The sequence below is a fragment of the Bombus vancouverensis genome, chromosome 1, assembly GCF_051014615.1.
Source record: "Bombus vancouverensis nearcticus chromosome 1, iyBomVanc1_principal, whole genome shotgun sequence".
In the NCBI taxonomy this organism is placed as follows: Eukaryota; Metazoa; Arthropoda; class Insecta; order Hymenoptera; family Apidae; genus Bombus; species Bombus vancouverensis.
Window position 1 is genome coordinate 21870885 of NC_134911.1, and position 21855 is coordinate 21892739.

General features: G+C 37.3%; 1 protein-coding gene across 5 annotated transcripts in view; it reads right to left on the minus strand.

Moving 5' to 3' along the window:
• The window catches only part of LOC117159413 (uncharacterized), a 76374-nt gene extending 56208 nt beyond the window's left edge, over positions 1-20166 (minus strand). For 2 of the 5 annotated variants that reach the window (XR_013058653.1, XM_076619341.1), the window contains exons 1-12: positions 19915-20166; positions 17483-17624; positions 8407-8704; positions 5409-5589; positions 4410-4660; positions 3762-3906; positions 3308-3520; positions 2738-2920; positions 2434-2631; positions 1642-1778; positions 1208-1544; positions 466-750 (exon numbers count right to left, since the gene is read on the minus strand). Coding sequence is in view for 4 of the 5 variants with exons in the window: in XM_076619341.1 (XP_076475456.1) it covers positions 466-750; positions 1208-1544; positions 1642-1778; positions 2434-2631; positions 2738-2920; positions 3308-3520; positions 3762-3906; positions 4410-4660; positions 5409-5589; positions 8407-8704; positions 17483-17624; positions 19915-19927 (2383 nt within the window). In the remaining variant the exon portion in view is untranslated. Of the gene's footprint in view, positions 1-465; positions 751-1207; positions 1545-1641; positions 1779-2433; positions 2632-2737; positions 2921-3307; positions 3521-3761; positions 3907-4409; positions 4661-5408; positions 5590-8406; positions 8705-13499; positions 14439-17482; positions 17625-19914 lie in introns of those variants that run through there. The other 3 variants (XM_076619228.1, XM_076619304.1, XM_076619262.1) reach the window with 3 other exon arrangements.
• Between the last annotated feature and the right edge of the window lie 1689 nt (positions 20167-21855).

Below are 21855 nucleotides of genomic sequence, written 5' to 3' on the forward strand. Positions count from 1 at the left end.
TTATATAATTCATAAATAAATATATAACATACTCTATTTGGTTTGCCAATTGTTTAAATTTAATGTCAAACATAATTGGATATAATAACACAACAAGCATAATATTCACTTTATTTAATTTAATTCCGATAGACAAAGCTTCTGTAATGAATTTTGCGAAATTTTCTACACTCCTTGGTTTGCGATATTTGTTTAGGCGATTTACAGTTTGCACCGCGGAAGATAAAAAAGGAAAAGTATTGCAGCTAATATTCAACGAAAAATAGAAAAATAAAACAGAGTCACAAGGCATCGTATAATAAAACAATCATAAAATAATAACATACAAATGAAGTAATACGCATAATTATATTTATAATAGATAAAAGTCTACCCTTTTCCTCCAGGTACGTCCTATATCTTTTGTTATATCACGGTAGTAATAAAATATTTGATGATTAAACTTCACATAGTATAAAAGTTTACCTGTTACGTGTTCGGATAATTGATCAGCGTACATCTCAACGATCTGAAGAGCTTCTTCCTCGGTGAGATCAGGTGTTTCGTATAAGCTAACGGAAACCTCTTTACCATCGAAACTGAAGGATACTTCTCCTCGATCGTCTAACGTGACGGAATGATCGGTTTGTGGTGTATCGTATAACTGGGACGTTCTTTCTTCGTGAATCGTTGAAAGTGACAAGTTCCTGGCGAGTTCGTGACCGTTTGGTGACAGTGGTTCTTTCGCTTCTTTTTGAACCGGGAGTTTATCTATGAAACATATATTTGCTGGATTTACAACATACTTAGTGGATGCTTCATAGTTATAAAAAATTTACTGTCGCTAAAAATACTCTAAAATTATTTATAACGTTGCCTAACTGTGCATCAACGCGAACATTTTATTCTTCGTTTAGATCCTACAATTTTATAAACTATTATGAAATTGAAATATTTCCAGCGATATGATATTCGCTTTTTCTATTAATAGTAGAACTTTGTCGTATACAGTAAATTTCTTTAAAGTAAATTTCTTTAAGGTAAATTTCTTCAAAGTAAATTTCTTTAAGGTAAATTTCTTTAAGGTAAATTTCTTTAAAGCATCTGTAGTACCTCGACAAACCAACTTACAAATTATGCTGTTTACGCGTCTCAATTTACGAAACGGTTACGCGTAAACATTTCATCCGATCTAATAAATGATCCTTAATTACAATAATTAGGATACCTTCGAAGCCAAGAAGGGACGCTGAACTGCTGACAGTTCCCATGCAATTTGTCGCTTCGCAGGTGTAAGTGCCCAAACAACAGGTGCCATCTTGTCCAGAAATGATCCTGTGAATATCTCCTGGCTTTAACTCGACGCCATCCTTGTACCATTTGAGAATCGGTTGAGGCACACCGATCACTTTGCACTCTAAATTTACCGCGCCTTCTTCCGATAATATGGCGCGCAAACTCTCAAGAAACTTGGGTTTCTTGTAGTGCTTGGGAATGATTAATTTGAGAAAACAGGAAGTGACGCTTTGACCGTAGTCGTTGGAAGCTACACACTTCCACTCGGCCTAAATCGTCACATCGTAAACGATTATTATTTATCCATTTAATCTGTTAACGTTGCAAATTTTCTTCTTCTTATTTTTCTAAACAGTTACTACTCACTTGATCGAGAAACTCGAGCTTTTGTACGTCGAGATGGCAAGTGCCAAGATTTTCCTTGGCAACCTGGTACTTCTCGTTCTCCTCCACTGGCTGGTCGTCCCTGTACCAAGCTAGGCTTGGCTCGGGCGAAATACTGACTGCGAAATTTACACAGACCAATGTTATTTGTAACTCGAAATTCTCTATCGATGACAGTCCCGTCTTTTATCTATGATCGCGTACCGAAAACGTTTAAAAGGTTGAAAGTCATACAGAATTTACGACAATATGATATTAGCGTAGGAAGATATTTTTCTGATAGTTTCAAGAAGTTTAGTTTCTGATATAAATATCACGTATTGGGTTGTCCGAAAGGTGTCTTTCGTTTTATAAGGAAATGATAGAAGCACAACGTTTTTTGTTTTATATTATCTTGTCGAATAACATTTCTTCGGTTGAGGAAAACACCGCGACATTTCACAGATTTGCTTCACGTTTGCGTGAAGGCGCATTGAAAGAAACACACTTTCCGGACAACCTGATACTTTGATGTAGATTTAGTAATGCTTTTACTCGTAACGTGAAATTTGTTATCTATGACAATCTTGCTTTTCACAGCTCTGATAATGCAAGTATCGAAACGTGTATGAAATTTGGAAAGTCATACAGAATTAACGGCAAAATGATCTTTGGCAATTACCTCGATGCTTTCAAGAAAATTGTAGCGTAATAACGATGTAATCGTGGTTCATTCGTAATGGTATGTTCCAAGTCGAAGATTAAGATAATAAATTAAGTTTCGCATGCAATTACCTTGCACCGTAAATCGGAAATCTTCGTTAATTCTCGCTTCGCAACTTCTAAGACCTTTGATGAAAATGGGCGGCTGATTTGTGCTTAAAAGTTGCAGACGTTCTTCTTCGTTTAATTGATTTTGTATATCTTCGATCGTTAATTCGGCTGTACTTTTTGCTTCTCCCATACAATTTCTTGCGATGCAACAATAGGATCCTGGTACGAAGTCGAATATTACGAGCATTAAAGGAACGATTATATGTCGATAAAAAATCAAATATTTGAAAGACGTATTCGGATGTTTAGATTGTACGATCGATACCTAAGGAGTTGGTCCCGGTTAATTGATAAACATCTCCTGGTTTTAGTTCCTGGCCGTCTTTGAACCACCTCAGCAATGGCGTGGGGAATCCTACGACCTTGCACTCAAAGGACACCAGACCTTCTTCTGTCAGGACAGCTTTCAAGCTTTCCATGAAGCGGGGTTTCCTGTAGTTCTTTGGAACTTGACGAATAACAGATTAATCACACGATCTGACAATAAATCTCCAATGTCATTTAAATATCAATTAACGACGAATCTACCTTTGAGCAATTTAAAGATTGAAAAAGTTTCAGAAATCTTCATTTTCTTATTTTGTTATATTGGGTCGGCAACTAAGTGATTGCGGATTTTCTCATTAGGTGGTATTGACAAAATCCGCAATCACTTAGTTGCCAATAATACGATTGAATTAATTGATTCTCAAAATTGTGTAATAGTGAAAATTCAAGTAGTTTTATTTGTAATTTTAATTCTAATTAAATGTTTAGTTATAATAAGAAAATAAGCAAATTTTAACCAAATTAACTTAAATGCATCGAGTGAAGAAAGTGTTAGTTTTCCACTTACTGGACATTGCAACGTAGCAAGTAGTAAACTGTTTCATATCTTCAGCGCTCGTGGCGACGCACTTCCACTCACCCTCGTCCATGGCTTCTACAGGGCTTACCTCTATAAAGTAGCCACCAAGGCCATCTTCCATCACGTGGTATTTCTCGCTCGGCTCGATGCGTCCTTCTTTGTTGTACCACGTAATTGCTTTCGGCCATGGTGGTACTTGAACTGTTACATCGTAATAAATTGAATCTCTTCAACGATTAATCGCATCGTTTATTTAATATCGAATAAGAAAAGAAAAGGTTTACATGGATGTACGAGTATGTGTGTATTTTACGATCTTTAAAAGCTAGCAGAAAATGAAAAAATGAAATGCAATAATTTGAATATGAAATAATCGTCATAAGTGGGTAAGATTGATAGAAAAAAAAACAAACAATAGAAAAAGGAATTGCGAAAGATATACCTTGGCAAGAAAGCCGGAGAGTGTCCCCAATCCTGCAACATTCGTCCTGCAGAATCTTCGTGAAAGTAGGAAGAGGACCGGACGGTGTTAAGGAATCTGCTGGCTTCAAGGAACCTTCCCTACTGCCCTTCCCAACCACATGTACCTAAAAAAATATATTTCGCCGTATATGTCCGAATGTCGTGAAAATTCTTTCCTGAAAACGGAGCCAATTAATAGGAAAAGCGTAAGCTTTTAAATACAGGGTGGTTGGTAACTGATGGTACAAACGGAAAGGGGGTGATTCTACGCCAAAAAAGAAGTCGAAAATATAGAATAAAATTTTTTTTTAATTTACGCGTACCGAGCGAAAGTTCAAAGTCGATTTTCTCGAAAACAAAGCCTCAAAGGAAAAATTTTTATTTCATATTTTCGATTTCTTTTCTCGCGTAGAATCACCCCCTTTCCGCTTGTACCACCAGTTACCAACCACCCTGTATAACTGTTCTAATATTAATTCCAAGTGTAAATTTAGTGTTCGTGTAACATTATTTCGGCTTCAAAGACCCACGATTCTCAACAATAATATAATAATAAAAATATACGGGTACATAATATAATAGAAAAAAATTGTAATATAACGTTATAATATTGTTTATGCTCGCTTACTTTTGAAGAAGAATAAGCAGTTCCCATGCAGTTTACTGCCTCGCAAGTATAAATGCCAAGGGAGGTTGGGTCATCGAGGTTGGCAGTTAAAGCGAAGACATCACCAGCCTTGATTTCTTTGTCGTCCTTGAACCATCTTAGCACCGGCGTAGGTACACCGACTACTTTACACTCCAAGGACACCGTACCTGTCTCTGTAAGAAGAGCTCGAAGCTCCTCGACGAATTCTGGCCTTTTGTACGCTTTTGGAACTGTATTTTAAAAAATGAAAACAAATCGAAAGAGAGAATTAATTATAAAAAGAAAGTGCATGGTTCACTCATAGTATGCGATCGAAGTGTGCACACACGATACAGAAAGGAGTACATTCATCAAAGATCGTATTTAAAGTATAAAACGAATACATTTAAGAGGAATTTTTGTACGGAAGAAAAGATTCCAGCAAAAATTATGATATTTACCGCGTTAATAATCAACGTAAGTTTGATTTAATAAACTGAGTAAGATAAAGAAAGATCGTTTTCTTGTTCATTATACACGGTTACTCGGAATATTCTTTTCCTGTAGTAATTATGTAATTATTATTTATTATGCAAAAAATCTATTCAGAAGAAACTTTCTGTTAAAAAAGGAACCGTTATCTTAAATTAACAAATTATTATTAACTCTCTATTAGCAATACATCGTTAACTTGAATTAAAGAAAGCTACAGGGCAAAAAGACCGAAGCTTCAAACGTATTTCTTTTTATTTGATTTAAAAATGTCGAAGAAAAAGCAATAAATATTCAAAGTTACGGCCATTCGAAGAATTTCCTAGCACCTTCGAACAAAATTCACTATTTCCCCGTCCGAATCCCAAAACGCTGACCACGTACGGCTCGTATCTATTTTTGTCTAGAAGACAGCCGCGACGAATCGGAGTTCCGGAAATTCCGGAGTCGCAGGACACACGCGTAATTTTATCGAATTCAGACTTAAACAGGAACTCGTGTTCTTACCGATTACGGTAAGACGGGAGGTGCAGGATGATCGTCCGCCTCGATTTTCCGCCATGCAGGTCCAGTGTCCTTCGTCCTCGACCGTGACAGGTGCCACATCCACGCAATAGAAATTTCCCTCGTGGACGAAAGAGAATCTTGAACCCGCGTGGACCGGCTCGGCATTTCTGTGCCAAGTGATCTGGAATTCAACAACAACGATTCGTTGAGAGATTTAAGCAGCGACAATTCTGCTGACGCCAACAACAAATCAAACGATACGCGTTTTCGGAGAAAACGAACGACAGGAAGATTCGTTCTACTTGATACTTCGCAATCGATACTCTGTTTGATTCTTTATAATCAATACTATAGTTGATCCTCTGTAATTAGTCTCCTACGTAATCTCCTGTAATTAATATTCTACTTAGTCGTCCGTAATCAATATTTTATTTAAGGTAGGGTATATTTTACATATGACAAGATAGGGGAGATTATAATCGATTGTATTTTATACTTTAATTTAAAATACGAAGGTTACAGAAGAAGAAGGCGATAAGTGACTTCTTTTTAATTTTTCATGGAAAAGCAAGTTTATGATTCAGTACGTTGTTGTACACGCTAGCATACTGTTTGTTTATTTAATTTTTAAGCGGAACCTATATTGTTCGTCGTTTTAATAATTGTAGAAATATTGAGTATATTAAAATATTGCTTTGGTTTCATAGGAAAACATACAAATTCAACTTAAAAGGTAATGTTAAGAGAGTTATATCCTTAGATCTGAAAGGTTGTTTTTATTCTGAAGTTTGTACTATTCTCTAGTTATGAAATGTCATTGAAGCCAGAAAATTAACAGGAACGTTTTTGTAAATTCGGAATACTTTTGAAAAGTTTGAAAGTTTGTACTATTCTCTTTGTACTATTATCTTTGTAAATTCGGAATACTTTTGAAAAGTTTGAAAGTTTGTACTATTCTCTAGTTATGAAATATCATTGAAGCCAGAAAATTAACAGCAACGTCTTTGTAAATTCGGAATACTTTTGAAAAGTTTGAAAGTTTGTACTATTCTCTAGTTATGAAATGTCATTGAAGCCAGAAAATTAACAGGAACGTCTTTGTAAATTCGGAATACTTTTGAAAAGTTTGAAAGTTTGTACTATTCTCTAGTTATGAAATATCATTGAAGCCAGAAAATTAACAGCAACGTCTTTGTAAATTCGGAATACTTTTGAAAAGTTTGAAAGTTTGTACTATTCTCTAGTTATGAAATGTCATTAAAGCCAGAAAATTAACAGGAACGTCTTTGTAAATTCGGAAGTTTAAACGCGGTATTAATGGTTCTGACATATGTGTGTAGCAGATTAATGATTCTAGAGGAATAGAAATTTTTGATAGTCTCCGGCATTTTATAACAGCCCTAACTGGCCGCTCGTACCGCTAATATCAGCATCAATTTATTTCATCTCTCTATTCTTTTATTAACCTACATTTTTATTTTATCACGATTCTGCTCTCTAATTCTATGAAAATTCATCTGAAAGATATATGAAATCTCGAATAGTAGGAGAAAGTAAAGTCCGATTTTTCTTTCGGACCTGTTCAGCAAATGAATAGCCGATTCTTAATAGTTACAAGTCACACAAACATATAATTCGTATTCGATTTAAATAAATACATAATTCGTCGTATTCAACCTAATCAACATTTTAATAATTATTATTTATAACAAAGATAGTCTACTTCTGACACTAGCCAGCACCAAAATTCCACATTTGAAACTTATTCGTCTCGTTTTTAATCTCAAAGACCGCATCAATTATTTCAAAATTGCCCTCGCAATTTCAACGAGAAATTCCGCCGCAACCGTTTCGTGGCAGATTCTCTTCCCTCGAGCGTTACGCAACCCGGTCAGAGAGAATCGCCGCGCGAAAAACGAGCATTCGAAAGTTTACGGGCTCTCGAGGAGCAGTCAGAACGCACGCAGATTTAGCCGATCTGCGGGCATAGTTTCAGGCCATAGTATACGCGCGCGCGTAATAATAGTCGTAATACGACGCACAGGACCGCGTAACGATCTTCGTTTTCTACCTTTCGTCTCTGAATCTCGGGTCATGGACCTCGGCTGGCTCCCTTTTAGCGCGCGTTTCCCGCTTCGTCCGCTGTCGGCCATAGAAGAACCAACAGAAATCCGTGGCAATAAGTCACCGGTTGATTTCGACTCGACCCTTCCGGGTTAATCACCGAAGTTGGCACGGATTCCTCTGCCTACCAATTTTGTCTACCAATTTTGGAACGTACCAGGCTTCCTCTTTATTCGAATCTCAATTGGTCGATCGATCTTCTGATTTTTGGTATTAAACGCGTGGTAAAATTGTTTCCTTGTTTACCTCGAGATTACCGGTGCTCATTGTTGACCTGTGTTTTCTTAGTAAATTGTTTAGAACGATTAAAATACGGTCGATCTCATGGACTGGACAATTTTCAACAACGCGAATGTCTTGGCTAATATTGTCAGAAAAGAATAGGTACAACACGATAATTTGTAAAAATTGAACATTATCGTGTGGTATTGTTCAGTGCGTCTGTTAGAAAATTATAGGATTGTTTTTCACTTTATTTTTAATTTTTAATTGTGGATAGATAAAGAAACCACGATGATGGTTAACTTCGCATTATCAGGTTTACTTCCATGTTTATTTACATCCTTATTAGGATAATTGGATAATTTACAGGTGGAAAAATTCACTTGTGTAATTATATTTGTTCTATTACCAAGGTTGTTGACTGATTTACAAAGAAATTAATAATATTTATAACATGTAAAATTTCACCGACAGTATTAATCCAACTGGGCAAGAAGATCTAGGAACTGTCATTATTTCAATCTCAAGTAGATACTACGTAATATTAACTGTCATAATATTCGTCAATTTACTTAATTCTATATACTTTACTATTTCATCATAGTAGTTAAGAGTTGAGTGATCAGCACAATATAGCGATGTAAATGATTACCTGCGGCGTGGTCGAACTCCGGATTTCCACGAGGAATCTGGTCCTGGTGCCAACTTTAACTGCAAGATCTGTCAATCTTCGTAAGAAGACTGGTGGATCACCCTCTTCCGAAGCTTCATCGATGCTGAGGTGAATTTTCTTGGAAGATCCTTTGTCGAATCCTTGATCGACTCTCGTAGCCACCAGAGCATAGTGTCCTGTGTCGTCCTTTTGTGATTGCTTCAGAGTCAACTGGACGACGTTGCCTCTCATTTGTACTCTGTATCGATCGGATGGTATCGGTACATCTCCGCGTAGCCTACAGTAAAATTCCAGTTTTGCCATTTAACGTACATAAAATAACATAATATACAGGGTGGTTGGTAACTGGTGGTACAAGTGGAAAGGAAGTGATTCTACGCGAAAAAAGAAGTCGAAAATATAGAATAAAAATTTTTCGTTCGAGGCTTTGTTTTCGAGAAAATCGACTTTGAACTTTCGCTCGATACGCGTGCGGTACGTTATAACGGATCTCACTGTAGATCGTTGTCTCGATGGAAAAATTAAAAAAGAAAAGGAAAAGAATCACCTTTCCGCTTGTACCACCAGTTACCAACCACCCTGTATAATATAAATTAATATAATAGATAAATATAATAAATAAGATATATACGGAAATTTACATTAATTAATGTATATTAATTTGGTAGTATACTATCTTATAATAGTAACGTATATTGATTTTATTTTTTATGCAACCATTCGATAATTTTATCGGTAGTTTTGATATTTGGTTAAAAATAAATATTTATAAACTATCAGAAAATAAATGCATTTACGCATGTTATCCATAGATATACAGGGTGAACCATGTAATTGGGTTCGATTTCATTGATAAACAGGTAATATCTACGAACATAGGTCATGTCATTCCATTGTACTCTCTACGATTTATCGCTATCTTCAGCGAAATTGAAACTATAGCCCGACCCAGCTGCGTGGCCCACCCTGTATACGTTCACTCGTTCAATTTTCATTTCATGTGCAACGTTATAAGCTCGTTTATTCGATTTTTATTGCAATACGCTTTAATCAGAAATTTTACAAAAATCTCCAATTATCACAATTCTTCTAACGGGGTTCTGTCATTTTAGAAAATTGTTCGAACGTTTGAAAACGTAGTAATACACAGGGACAAACTCAGATATAAAACAGTAGCAAAAGTTCATATTTTAATTCAGTTGGTCTTTCTTCGTTACGATACTATTCAGTCAGTGTCATTGTTCTTCTTCTCTATTTTCTACTAATCGTAAATCTTGACATGTCTTACGGTTAAATTCGACCATCTGATAACCTTTGTCTCTACTTTTCTACAATTATCCAATCATTCACAGAATCATCACAGACAGGTACGCAGATAACGCGAGTGAGTTACGACTTCTCGGTATACGTGGGCGTTCTATAAATATCTTTGGAACGAATCGCGTACATTGAAACAACAGACTGGCGGAAACGAATTCACACCCTATGCGAACATTCCAACATTCCCAGCTTCCTCGTCTTGCACAATTTCGGCATTTACGACTTGCATCAATCTCTATTTGACCATTACGTGGGATACTAATTTTGGTTGCTCGAAGAAAAACTAACGAGCCATTAGACGCTATATTATAATCACGTAGAAGGTCACAAACTGTTAGAATTTTTACCATTTTTACTATCATGCATGACTAGTGACTTCATTTATGTAGCATGTACAAAAATAATTTGATATGATAATAAATAACGTTTGTTGTAACGTCGGAAGAGTAAATTCCAGTTTGTTCGTATTTCGTATAATTGTTGGAAGTTTGTGCGCGTAAATTTTTATGAAAATGGATAAACATTTTATAGCAAAAATTGGTAACTTTCATTACATTTTTTGAACGAACGAATTCTTTAAAATATTATTTACGCAGCCTAAATTTTTACGTTCGAATCATTTCTCTAAATCTGACAATTTCTCAGATATTCCGTCAGATATGTTTCAAACCCCCAAATTTGTCGCCTGTTTTCGTCAAAACTATGGTCTACGAATTACAAGTTTGCAATGTAACAAATTAATATTTAAGGATCGATTTTGCATATTTCTCAACGTTGGTTATGTCATCGTCAACAATTAGAAGCTTCGAGATTTACAGATTTCTCTGCTAAAGTGAACTTTGCTCGGAGTTTTCTTAAATTAAAAGTTTCGTCACTCGTGCCATTTGTCCCCTGAACTTCTGATTTAAAAGAAAACACAGACGAATCGACTGCCAGCGAGAAAGCGAAGAGGAACACTTTCTAACGAAACGAGGTCGGTTTTGCAATATCCAAATGCCAATTTGTGTGTCTTGTCAGGGCGATGGCCGAAGTCCAATAGGACCCTCGTATTCGTCTATCTTTTATTTCTTCACCGTCTGAACAAAACGATCGACTGTCATTTGCAAGCGAGCTCGATTCGTGATCACTAGTCATAGCGAAAAAATTTTTCTTTGCGCAATATGTACGCATATTGAAAAGCGCAACCCTTTGCAAGCTCGGGGCGCGTGCATAGGCGCCTCCTCGACGACGACGCGGTCAAACGCGCGCGCTCAAGCTCGATGACGCAATATCTATTTTGCCTAACCGTGAAACAGATTACGCGTTCCGCAATATCGATCGATCTTATCGTCGTTTATGTTTCAAAAGCTGCAAGAACTTAGCGTGAAAACAAATAGAACGGAAAACCGACGGAATTTTCACAGAAAATAGCACGAACTTTTTGCAATATTATGCGATCGGAGGACAATTCGTGAAATTGGGAAAAATTTAACGTGGTTGTTTGGTGTTTGCGTGTAAATTTAGACCTGTAGTTTAATTGGTTTGTTAACCGAGAGTTTTAGTTAAGCGATTTATTTAAACTAGAAGCTAGAACGTTGTTTATGTAACTTTATATTCTTGTGACTACGATATTTGCATACTATGTACACTCTGTAGGTTTCTTCTACTTGCTTAAATTTCTCTCATAGACGCCAAATATGTGTGTTCCAATTGTCGCATTTGTTTTATTTTAATCTTGTAACGAGGAGTTTCTTATTCTATTGATATATTAAATAACGTAACTAGATACTACGATACATTAGAAATTTTCTAATTCTGTTGCAGAGCTTTTACGAAAACAGCTATGAATTCTCGAGAAGAAAGGTTATTTATTTATCTAGGAATGACAATTATCTAATATGTAACACATTGGTGCCAAAGAGAAGAGAAGAAACACCGAATTCTAATAAATTATTTGCAATTGTGTCAAGTAATTATAATGTAAATTCTAAGGTAACATAAAGATTCACATTAAACTTAAGTAAAATAACAAACATAGACGTTCGAAACATTAAATATAAAGTTTAAAGTTCATATGTACTTTTAATTACGGAAACAATTTCCAGTCCATATCAATCTTCCATCAAAATAAGTCTATTCAACAAAAAAAAAAATTATTCTTATACTCTACTTCATTCACAAAGAAAAGTAATCCCCTAATAATTTCACACGGAAAAATAATTGTTTAATAATTCCATAAAAACCTCATCGTTGCGTGCACATTGTGACAAATAAATATATTCGAATCCTGTCAAGAGATTCGACATTAGTCGAAACAACATATCGATAAGAAGAAAAAGCAAGTGGAAAGAAAATGGAAAAGACGGAGTATCGCGTCGTGGTCAAAGCGTACCTAATTCCCTTACGTCAGTCACACGCCGTGGTTGCACCACTGATCTCTCGCGTTACGGTATTTCTAGATCGTTACGAGATATTTCAGTGATTCGAACGCTGTAACACGGCCTCCGAAAAATTCGATCGATACTCGCAGTTGCCGCGATCTCGCGACGATCGAACGACAAAGTTCTCGCCGTTGTGCATACACGCTTGATTAAAAACACGACGAAAATAGGGCAGTAGAGCAATGCCAAGAGTTTGAGGCGCTCTAGATCATTTGTTTGCCGAAAATACGTTGGAAGCGTGCAACCGATTTTTATTTAGATACCTTCAGACGATAGGAACGCAGAATTTTCCTATTAGAGCGGTCAAAATTGAAGATACCACGAGGTACTTTGTAAAAACGGTATAAAATTTCGTTAAACGTACGATGTATATACTTAGGGTGTTTATGAGTGAAAGAAGCTCGTGTATCGTGTAAATAAGCTTCGTTTGTAGCGTCTAAGACTTGCGTTATTCGCATAACCGTGCCGAAACTCAAGGTTTCTCTAATACGATTTAACATCGGATTTTCTATCCGTTTTACGTTGATGTTTAGAAGAATAGGATTTTATAGAACAGAAACTCTATTTGCCTTTAATTTTCATTGCATACTCGACGATAGTCATCTTGATATTTCTATAGTATTCAGCTCGTAATCGAATGAATTGAATGATGAGAATAATTGATTGAACTCGATGGAAGAATTTAAGTCGTAAAGTATCTCGATTAGTATCTCCAGTCGCAGATAATCGCAACCGATTAGGATCTTCAATTTTACGATAATTACAACCTAATTACGCCGTGTACTTTCGATTTTATGTAGCAAAGATTGTTAATGATTTTTATTGCCAAGAAATTGGAAGCAAATTTGTGACATGCGGCTATGGCGAGGAAACTTTTCGAGAATTTTTTAGAGGCATCCGTTATTAATTTCACTAAAAAAAATTAGAGTTAACAATGTTAATACGAGTCCATTTACAGAATAGAATCCAACTATCTAACCAGTAAAATTCCACGTTTTTCGATCACGTTGTCCTAGATTCTGCTAATACAAACAAACGAAACAAACGAGAAACCAAATGGACGTAAAGAATTTCGCTTTCGGTAACTAAACTACGGATCCTCGTATACTCGTTGTAAATTTTAACCAGTAAGAATGTACAAAATACACGATACACAAAATATATAAAATATCAAAGACATAGCATTCGTTGGCCTAGACGTTACAAACCTCAATTTAGATATCATTTTTATCTTCGTAAAGAAATGAATTTGCATAAAAATCTATAGTCTGCTAACAACCCTAAATCCTACATTGTACCTCTAGTATGCTACCGATGATCGTAAAATCCTACCGGTATCCAGAACGGTTTCTAAACGACCCCGTAATGGCAGGTTTGTTGCCATTGGCGCACTTGCAGCAATCGCTCCCCATGTCACACGTTCGTTCGACGCTCTTCCTCCTTGAATCAAGATTCACCACTCGCGAAACAACAGCAGTCACCACCAATAATCACTCGCGAGTTTGTCAAACCAACCATCCCAGACGAAACGCGACAGTTGCGTGCTTCGTATACGAGAGCTAAATAAGGGACGAAAAGGTGGATGAAATCCGAATCGATGCATCGATTCTTCCGTGTCCTGCGGTTCTGTACTCGCATTGATACTTAGTCACCGATCGATTTTTATTTCATTGCCGATCGCGTCGACCTGTCACACGTTGGCATCGCCGTTGCGTTATTTATCGTTGTCGTGATATCGCTGGTGTGCACGGTGACAGGGGCGCAAAAATAAACCGACAAGCGTTGCTTCGTGTCTCACGACCCTGACACGTCTGTTCGATGACTTCACTTCGACTATCTCGATGACACCGATCGTCATTCTATCCACAGCTTCCGACAATACGCTCCAGCTGGATCGCGAAACTTGCTCCTTATCACTGCTGTATTATACTTCACTCTATTCTTCTTTCGATTATATATCTTCGTTCGAAGTTGAAACTCGCTCGCGCGAACCACCATGCAACGTTACAGCCGTTGTTATAACACGGTCGAAATTTGGGAATTATTATGTTAAAAAAAAAAAAAAGGTACTCGAGGAGGGTTGTTCGAACTGTGTGGAGGGGGGTAGCGTGCGATCGTCGAGCGATCTGTCAGCTATCGATCCTGATTGTTTCTCTAGACCTCTCTGTTCTAATTAGCGGTCGATGCGTGTAAAGCTAAAACGAATCGGAAGAGAGAGAGAGAAAAAGAGGGGGAGTTGGAAAGAGAGGTCCGAGCTGATTTTTAGCCGCTCGTCGATCGTCGCGACGCTCCCTCGGAAGACTGATAGCGAGATGCCAGCGCCAGATCGTCCGCGCCCGATTTTCCACCTCCACATCCGCCACCTTCCGCTATAGTTCGAAGGAAGCTATAAGCAACGAGATGCGTACAGCATCCTAGAGTCGGAACCAAGGAGCAGCGCCACTTTCGTCTTTTCGCGAAAATTTTCGAGCTCGGTCGAATTTAGCCTGCATCGAGGGGTAGAAGGGGGATGGTCGAAGAGAAGAACGTCAAAGCCGTGTCGGAATTTTCGTAACTCGCTAGAGGAACGCTTCCGTCGTCGTAGTGACGTAGCGTCTGAATGGTCAGGGGACCGTCACTGGCAAACTCGTCGATGAAAGAAGAAACGATCGTTGAACGTTACCGCTACGTTTCTTTGCTATCGAAAGGAATTTCGAGTTTCGGTGGTTGCTTAGTAAAAGAAGCGCAATTTCCTTGCGATATTTCTCCTCGAAATGATTTTAGGAGACAATTGAAATTGTTTTACGAGAGACATTCTATCCTTTTGTTTTTAACTGTTTGACTTACGATATTCATTCATACTTGCGACGTGAGTTACAGTTTTGAGTCGATAGAAGTTGGGATTCGCATTCGCAATTGGGTTAGCTTGATTTCGATTCTTTAGATTAAAGATAATTAAAGATACGCGTTATGTGCAGTATCTCGATGTTACGTAATCCGACGCGATGTTGTAGAAGAGGAAAGCTTAAATAGTTCGCTTGGGTCGTTAACAAATAAATCATAAAGCGAGAAGTTAAAATCACTGTTTTCTGAACGTGTTAAGTGAGCGCACGCGTTGAGAATTGTTTGCACTTATTTGTTAACTGGTTCTCTGATCGTCTTACAGAAGTATTAATAGTAATTTTAAACGTCTGATTTCCAATTCGTATTATCGAAACGATTTTGTCCTGTACCACGTATCGTACTTGTCCCTTCTATTCTTTACATAGTGTTAAGAAATTAGCCTGTATCGAGGTCAAGGTTTCGCCTGAAAATCTATTTCTGAAACCGTAGCGATGGCTTAGAGGAAAATAATTTCGATAAAAAAAGGAGCTTTCGTACAATAGACAAAATATAATACTGTACATTGTCGCCATACTAATACACGTATAGCAATATGGTACATTGCCTGATAATGGCACGTTATATGGTAACTTTTCTTCGACAAAACGTGTCGACGCATGTATTCGAGGAGAAGGATTCGGCAAGTACGGGTGAAGTGAGTCGGATGACGAATCGTCCTGAAAAAGACAACAATTACTACCATCGATCCGTCACCCTTGTCTTATTTAAGCGGCGAGGCTAGATGAGGTCACGTCTTGCGTTCCCGAAATAAGCGTTCGATGGTTATGCACCGAATCTTTCACCTTCCTAGGCAGCTTGATATATTACTCATTACCAAAAAGACTACCTGAAATTCAGCGAAACCAAAAACATTCTCACTAAAGCTAACTGCCACTGATAAAGAACATCGATTATGCTACCATACGAAACTTTTACATCGTGTTATTCATTATGAAAATTATTGATGTTGAGTATTTGAAGGTTTTGGTCCGTGTTTATTCGCAGTTACAATTTATTTTTATACCTAGTCACTCATTTAAATAACACGTTTCTATATTCTTATATCTTGAACATTTTTCATTTTCGTACTCGCAGATTGGTTCAAGATTATCGAATGTACTTTTGCAAGTGTTAATCATTAAATTACGTATTACTCTAGTGTAGTTTTCTTTCCCTGTCTTTCAGTTACACATAGAAAAATTGGAAGTAATTATCTATGATCGAGTATATATTTTTCCCTTTTTTTTTTTACTGAAGCTTCGCTTAGGGAAATTGTTCGCTCTTCTTTTTAGTTTCATTCGAAAGGATCGGAGGAAAAATTGTCTATAATCAATTTGTATTTCTTGGTTCTCGTTTTTTATTTTTTAGTTGAAGGTATCGGAGAAAAATAATATTTTTCTCTTTCGTTTGACATCGCTTGGAAAAATTGGGAAAAATTACGTCCGATCAATTACGTCCCTGGCATTGAAAAATTTACGCGAGAATTATATGCGAAAATTCGCGCAACGAAATTACACGAGACGTCGGTGTAATTTGGTCCTCCGCGAAAATTAAGTGCGCGACAGCTCGAAATAAACTGCGTTTGATCCTTGGCACGTTTCAAGGTTTCCACCCGAAATTAGGGCCAATAGTCGAGAATGAACGATAACGGGTAAACGACGATGCTCGATCATTATAGTACGGGACGAAACAACGCCCAGGGGTCGTGAACTTTCGAGTTGTTATCAGTTGCTTCAATCCGCGTTTCTGATTTCCCATCGCAACAGCTATTCCGTTCATTTCATTTTCACGCTATAATTATCCTTATTACATAATTTTACTATCGTAAATATATTGAAATAAATAATATAAAACGCATGGAATTGCACCAAAAATATAATTAACAAATTTTTAATGATAGTAAATAACATTATATAAATAGACATAGTTTGTATAGTAAAATTAAGGATCATATCTAGACTAAAAATTTTTATGAATTTTTAAGAAATGCACCCCTTCTAGAATTTTGAATAGAATATTGTTAGAATATTTCTTAAACCAGAAGAGGAATCGTTATTGATCTGTATCGTGATTTTTCATTCTGATATTATGCTAAAAATTTCCTTGAAACATCGAGAAACGAAACATCTGCAAAATGAGATTGTGTCGTAAAGAATTCAAGTATTGAAAGTAAAGTACTCGTTACGAAGTTTAATAGACAAAATTCAATAGAAACAAATCTCTACCTTGAGTTCCATTTTTTTTTTTTTTTTTTATTTATATTCATCGAAATACAAAATTGCATAAACGTTTGCAGTGTGATCTTAACGAACCAAAGATGTTTGGTTATTACCAAACTATCGAAATTCGTCACAAGGTTAGCGAAATCTTATAATTAGAATATCTATGTTACAAAGTTCGAAGACACTGAAAGAAAATATACCAAACGTTATGGAGCACGAAATTAAACTTACAGTTCGAATCGTAGTTCGTCGAAAACGTCGGACCACCGTAATTTCGGTTCCACGACGATGTCTTCGCCGACGCGTCCTTGAACCGGAAGGACTTGGTCCGGCTCCAGCCATCGCGGCGGTCCTTTGGCTTTCGTCGTTTGATCTGTAACGAATCGTATAATGAAATTGTATAATGTGCCATTACTAACGCGATTATGAAAATACTTCTTGAACGGATGACAACGTTTACTTGTGGAACGAGACGCGTTCCAATCGAAAAGCACGTGACACGATATCGTCAAAGCGTTATTCCGTTAAACCGCAGGCGAAAATCTTTTATTCGCGAACGGTACTTGGTATTTTTGCTTTCGCGTGGTATCAAAAATGGCTACTGAATCGGTAGCGTACTTTATACAGTAGGTCACGACAGAAAGCTTTTATTAATATATTATTTTTATATAATAATATACTATTGTATAAAATGTCTTGAAAAATATCATGAGCAGTGTAATTAGACCTAACTATTATGAACATATTGGCTACATTTGAAACGAATACGAAGACGTATTTATTACAAATGTATGCTTCAAAGAGATACAAAATTTTAACGATTTATTGTTTGGTATATTAAAAAATCACTATGCCTAGCGACTGATTATGTGTTTAAGTGCAGCAGTTACATCGCCGGACATACGTATAGAAACAGTTGATCATTTACATTTACTGGAAAACTCTAATGAGTTATAATTTATTTAGTATTTTGGATTATAATGCACGTAGAATGTACCAAGAGCGTAAATTAATTCACTGTAATTTTCCATAAAATAACACTTTGCATTTATCGTTATACAAAATTTATTGTATTCTTTCGAATCGTGAAAATATATCGCGGCGGAGAATAAAGTTACAATATTATAATTTAATCGATTGCGAAACTAAAGGCACGGTAGTCTTGAAAGTTGAAATACATGAGAAAATCTATGTTGTCAGAACATTGACGTACATCGCTGTAAGGAATTTACCGCTCTGATTAAAGAAAAATAATAAATTTCTATAATAAAATAAGTAGATGACACAAAAGCAGCGAAAAGCATTGAATCTGTACAAAATATCAATAAATGTCCTAATACTTTTAACCGGTGGTGTAAATATAGATACCTGAGTGGAGAAAGCAACCAAGATGGAAACCGCCTAAGAAAATAAAACGATGCTCAACATCAAATCTTTGCTATAATAAATTTATTTCTCGATATCCATCTTCGCAGGTCTCTTCGGTAATTTCTATCGCGAGAGGCAATTTCGTTCGCGTGTGTCTCCATCGAACTCGACAGGTAACAGGTAAATAAATACATTAAAAAATAAACATGGCCGCGACTGTTTCGTTCCCAACAGGACATCGACAAAAATTTTCTCAAACTATTTCACGATCCGATCTCTTCCACGCTACGATTAAAATTGATTTTTACTCTTATTTTTAACGCGGATTTCGTTCTCGTAAACGCGTGTTATTACCGGTCGCTGGAGTACGCGGCACGCATAAATCCCGACTCTGCCGCCAGCCTCTGTCGGGACCACCAGTCTCGAGATTTTTATGTAACAGCGATCGCGAAACAACCTACAAACGATGTTAAACGCGTCTACGTTGCTCACGCGAGAACGAGCCTCCACCTGGCACCCAGCAGAAAGATTCAACGACCAGCGATCTAAACAAATTTCGTCACTGAACGTCATCGATCGAAGAGGATTCACGTTTTTACCGAAACTTAACGAACCGAGAAGTTTATCGAAGCTTTGTTGATTCTTCCCATCCGGACGCATTTCTCCACCCTCACGATCGTCCACAACTTTAAACCTTTTCACACGTTCTTCGCGCGAATTTCACCGAATCTTTCCATCACAATCTCCATTTTTGTCCATTCACATTTCGAAAAATAGTAAAGAGACGTAATTTGTATTCCTTTCTAATACCATTCTATATCGGTTCTCTCGAGATCTTCAGCAACTTCAAACTTTTTCACGCGTTCGCCACATCGAATTTTTCGTTCACCAATTTTTACGAGTTCACCAATTTCAACTTGTAGAAATTTGCGTTTCGAAAAATAAAATACGACTCGGCCGAGACGATTTTAATCGTAAACTCTTTCCTCAATACTCTGGTATCGATTCTCGCGATCTCGGACAATCCTGAGTCTTCTCACACATTTCTTCCATGCGCGATTCATTCAATGTTTCGTCCGCGGTTCCGATCTTTACCGATTCACCTTTCAAACGACAAACCGAGACGCAACTTCTTACATTTCGTTTCCTCTAAATACTCTACATCGATTCTCGTAACGTTCGACAACTTCGAAAGATTCTCGCGCGTTTCTCGCGCGCGACTCATCGAACGTTTCCCTCGCAGTTTCGATTCTGACCGATTCACGTTTCGAGGATAGAGGCCACAGACTCCTTACCTGTTAAGGTCATCTCGTCAGATGATACGAAAACCGATTCTTCCTCGCATTGACATCACTCGCGGAAGAGAGCACGCAGCACGTCGCGTTCGATTCGAGGAAACAGGCAACCTGCACGTTGTTCCGGTCGCGGGCTCCGGCGCTTCGACCGCCAAAGCTTCCGTTCCTCCCTCCGGCGACCTCTTCTTCACTCTGATGACCTGTGGCACAGCACACCCTGCGCCACGAAATCTGACGGCAGGAGGCCCTGCTGCGGTCTAAAATCGTCTCGACACGCCACTCTCGGCTTCGTCGTTTTAACGAAACGCGCACATGCGCCGTTTAACACGCGTTCGGCCCCAACGCCTCTTTTCTCCCTTTCTCCCCTTTCCATCGGCACGCCCCTCTATACCCCTCTTTCTTTGGCCTCCTATCTATCCCTGATGTAACCCGGCGCATCGCTGTTTTTTTATCTTTGAATAACTTGTCCCGTATCTTGCTGCGTCTTCGCCTTCCTTTTTCTTTATTATTCCTTCGGTTTTCTTCAACGTCGTTCTCCTTTCCGTTTCAATTTCATTTATTGAGCGATTTATCGAGGAAATTTTGTTGTTTAGTGACGTTTTCTTGCGGCGTGTGTGCGTGCGTGTGTGTGTACGTGTGTTTGCGTAGAGTAAGATTCGATGGAAAATCGAAGATTCAGGTGTTGAAGATCGCTTCCGGTGTAGACGACGGGCTATCGTTGCGTCTGAAACATCGAAGATTAAAATATTGACGGTTTAAATGGTGGAGATTGAACAATTACAGACCGAGATGTTGAAGATTTAGATATTGAAAATGAAAATATCGAAAATTGAAATGTCGAAGATCGGAACGTGCAGTCGTCGCTCGTCTGCGTTAGACCTTAGACTCGGTGCTGATGCGGTGTTGTTGTGATTTCACAGTGGCGATGCTAATAAATATATTGCATATACGTTTCGGTAGATTTAGGCCTGATGCAAACAAACAATGCAACATAGTTGTAATATTGCAACATTGAGGCGGTACGACTCTACGGTTGCGTATTTCTAATGATGCAAAGCTCACCAGCGATATTATTATTAGAAATAATAATTTCATTTATTTCAATGGATTTTCGACGAATGAATCTTTCAAGGTATTTTATCGAAATTCTTGGATTTTCTGCAACACGCGGTGACTATAAACTATTGGTTTGTAGCGTATAAGCAAATTAGTAGGACGCTACAACAGTGTCTGTTGCTAACGTAAATCAGCAATAACAGTAAGATGAGTGATTTATGAATCGCAAAGAGAGTGATTGACGATTACTAAGATAAAACGATCCGCTTGTTAAATAGTAGCGTATTGTTAGCGATGAAGTACAATGTTATCTTGAAGAAACATAAAATGTTTGGCTTAGGACATAGTATATCAATTGTCTAACGACGTAGGATGTGAATTTTATAATTTCCTCCTTAACGAAAGAAATATCTATAAATTTATTATTTATTTTTCTATAAGTTTTACAATTTCGTCGGTAATTGTTTGATCTACTCGATAAGAAATTTTAAAGGTATGAGATTTAAATAGAAATAATGGTATTTCCGTTATCACGATTTTGATGTTAAGGCTCGCTTTTGTCTTAACGTAGAGCGTCAGAATTAGATAAGGAACGACAGATTCTTGGCCAGCAGCGAATTGTCGTGGTCATGATTCGATGCGAAGTAGCATTCCGCTAGATTAGTATGGTAAGCACAGAGTGTACATAAATATTTCGATGTGATAAGTTTCCAATCATTCCTGGTATTTCTTATGCGAAAAATTAAAAAAAATGACACAAAAATCTACGGATTAAAAATATTAACGTAACATACATGTATGACAACATTCGCGAATAATTGCATTTTAAACGACTGAAATAAGAAATACACGGAGAATAGGATAATTGAAGAAAGAGAAGATCGG